This window comes from Pyrus communis, chromosome 11 (assembly GCF_041283825.1).
Source record: "Pyrus communis isolate YQ-2024b chromosome 11, ASM4128382v1, whole genome shotgun sequence".
Lineage (NCBI taxonomy): Eukaryota > Viridiplantae > Streptophyta > Magnoliopsida > Rosales > Rosaceae > Pyrus > Pyrus communis.
In genome coordinates, this window is record NC_142575.1 from 7,208,308 (window position 1) to 7,209,914 (window position 1,607).

At 32.4% G+C, this 1,607-nt stretch overlaps 1 protein-coding gene across 1 annotated transcript; it reads right to left on the minus strand.

Annotated features, from left to right (window-relative positions):
- LOC137743568 (metallothionein-like protein 1) lies at positions 1-802 on the minus strand. Its single transcript, XM_068483487.2, has 3 exons — positions 640-802; positions 426-503; positions 1-328 (listed from the first exon to the last, which is right to left on the minus strand). The coding sequence occupies exons 1-3, from the start codon at positions 702-704 to the stop codon at positions 235-237; spliced, it is 237 nt and encodes a 78-aa protein (XP_068339588.2). The 5' UTR covers positions 705-802; the 3' UTR covers positions 1-234.
- Positions 803-1,607: the final 805 nt, after the last annotated feature.

The following is a 1,607-nucleotide window of genomic DNA, read 5'->3' on the forward strand; positions in this document are numbered from 1 at the left end:
TAAAAGAAAGCACAACAACACACACATATATTTAAGAAGGATTGTAACATACAAAGGCAGCCACAACTCACAAGCCACAAAGCAAATCAGAAACCCTAGCTAGCTAGCTCTCCCTAGCTAGAAGATCATGGATTTGCAGATCAAATGGCAATCTTATTATTTTACAATAACCTAACACTTCAGCTTTTACAGTCTTTTCTTATTTATAGAGACCCCATGCATGGCGGCTTTTGATCATTTTTGCCAGCCGCATGAACTGTAGCGGCAGTTTGCTCCGTATTTGCAGCCATTCTCTGCTCCATAGTTCCTCTCAGACCCCTCATAGAACCTGCAATAATATTCCATTTTCAAACTAATTAACCAATTATATTTCCAGCATATATATCATGCAAAAACAGATTTTTGAAGAAGTCACGAAAACTTACATCTTCACTGGTGCAACCCCAGTAATGATGGTCTCAGTAGAAGCAGTCTCTAAGTAACCCAAATCAGGGTACGCACAGCTAAATATATACACATAACAGAAAAAATATATTAAGAAAAACATAAAAGAAATTCATTCATGTATAAAAGAAGGAATTTAAGGCCACAAATTGATATATTTATAATCATTGGTAAGAATATAGAACAGCAAATTACTTGCAGCCTTTGCCACAGGAGCAGTTGGAGCCACAGCTACAGTTCGGATTATCGCAACCAGACATTTTTTTGGGAAAAATTTGCGAGTGATAAGAGAAGATTAATCTAATGCTGGTAGCTGAATTTCACTCCACCAAAGATGGGTTCTCTGGTGAGGGCCTTCACTGGTATTTATACTGCAGTTCAAGATGAAGTGGTGAAGATCCACCGTGGCTGAAAATTAGATACATCATCAAGCATTATCTTGTACTGATAAAAAAAAAAATGATTTTAGAACTTGTACTATCATGGTAAAACTTAATTCATTAAAATTTTGGAATATGCCAACTTAAAACTACAATTTAGTGGTATTTTTCTTCTAAGTGAGATCTAGGTTGAAATTTTGTGGATATCAAGTTAAAAACTAATTTATTTCTCCACTTCTTATTGTAAATATATCGTTTGTATAAATAGAAAAAATTGAAAGTATGAGAGTTTAGAGTTTACAATAAATGAGATATCAATTCTTTCTTACTAATATTATAACACACAGATGATTAATACTAACATAACGGTGTAAATATGACACTAAAAAGATTTCTGCACACTCTGAAATATGGAGTGCTTGCTGGTTAGAGATAAGGGAAAACCTTTCATAGGTTATAAATTACATTACTTTATGTTTAGATTTCTTACAGTTATTGGTATTATTTTGCATAGAATTTTTTTTTTTAATTACGGAAATAAACATCATGTATATTGTAAACCAAGTACGATCGACAAATATTCTTGTACTGCGTTTGAGGAAAGAAAAAGATTATCTGTACTACACATTTTATGTAGAGTTGTCATTGGGCTTATGCAAAAGATGGTGAATGAGACCCTTATTAACACAATCGTGAAAATAAAATATTTATAATTTCTGAAAATTAACTTCTAATCAGTTATTAAAGTAGGAAAATTTTATTTGAACCCTTATAACCTCTTTT

Coding starts and splice junctions, on each gene's coding strand:
- LOC137743568 (XM_068483487.2), bottom strand. CDS start 704: ATGTCTGGTTGCGATAATCCGAACTGTAGCTGTGGCTCCAACTGCTCC. Junction 504..639: donor TCCTGTGGCAAAGGCTGCAA/GTAATTTGCTGT, acceptor GTATATATTTAG/CTGTGCGTACCCTGATTTGG. Junction 329..425: donor GGGGTTGCACCAGTGAAGAT/GTAAGTTTTCGT, acceptor ATATTATTGCAG/GTTCTATGAGGGGTCTGAGA.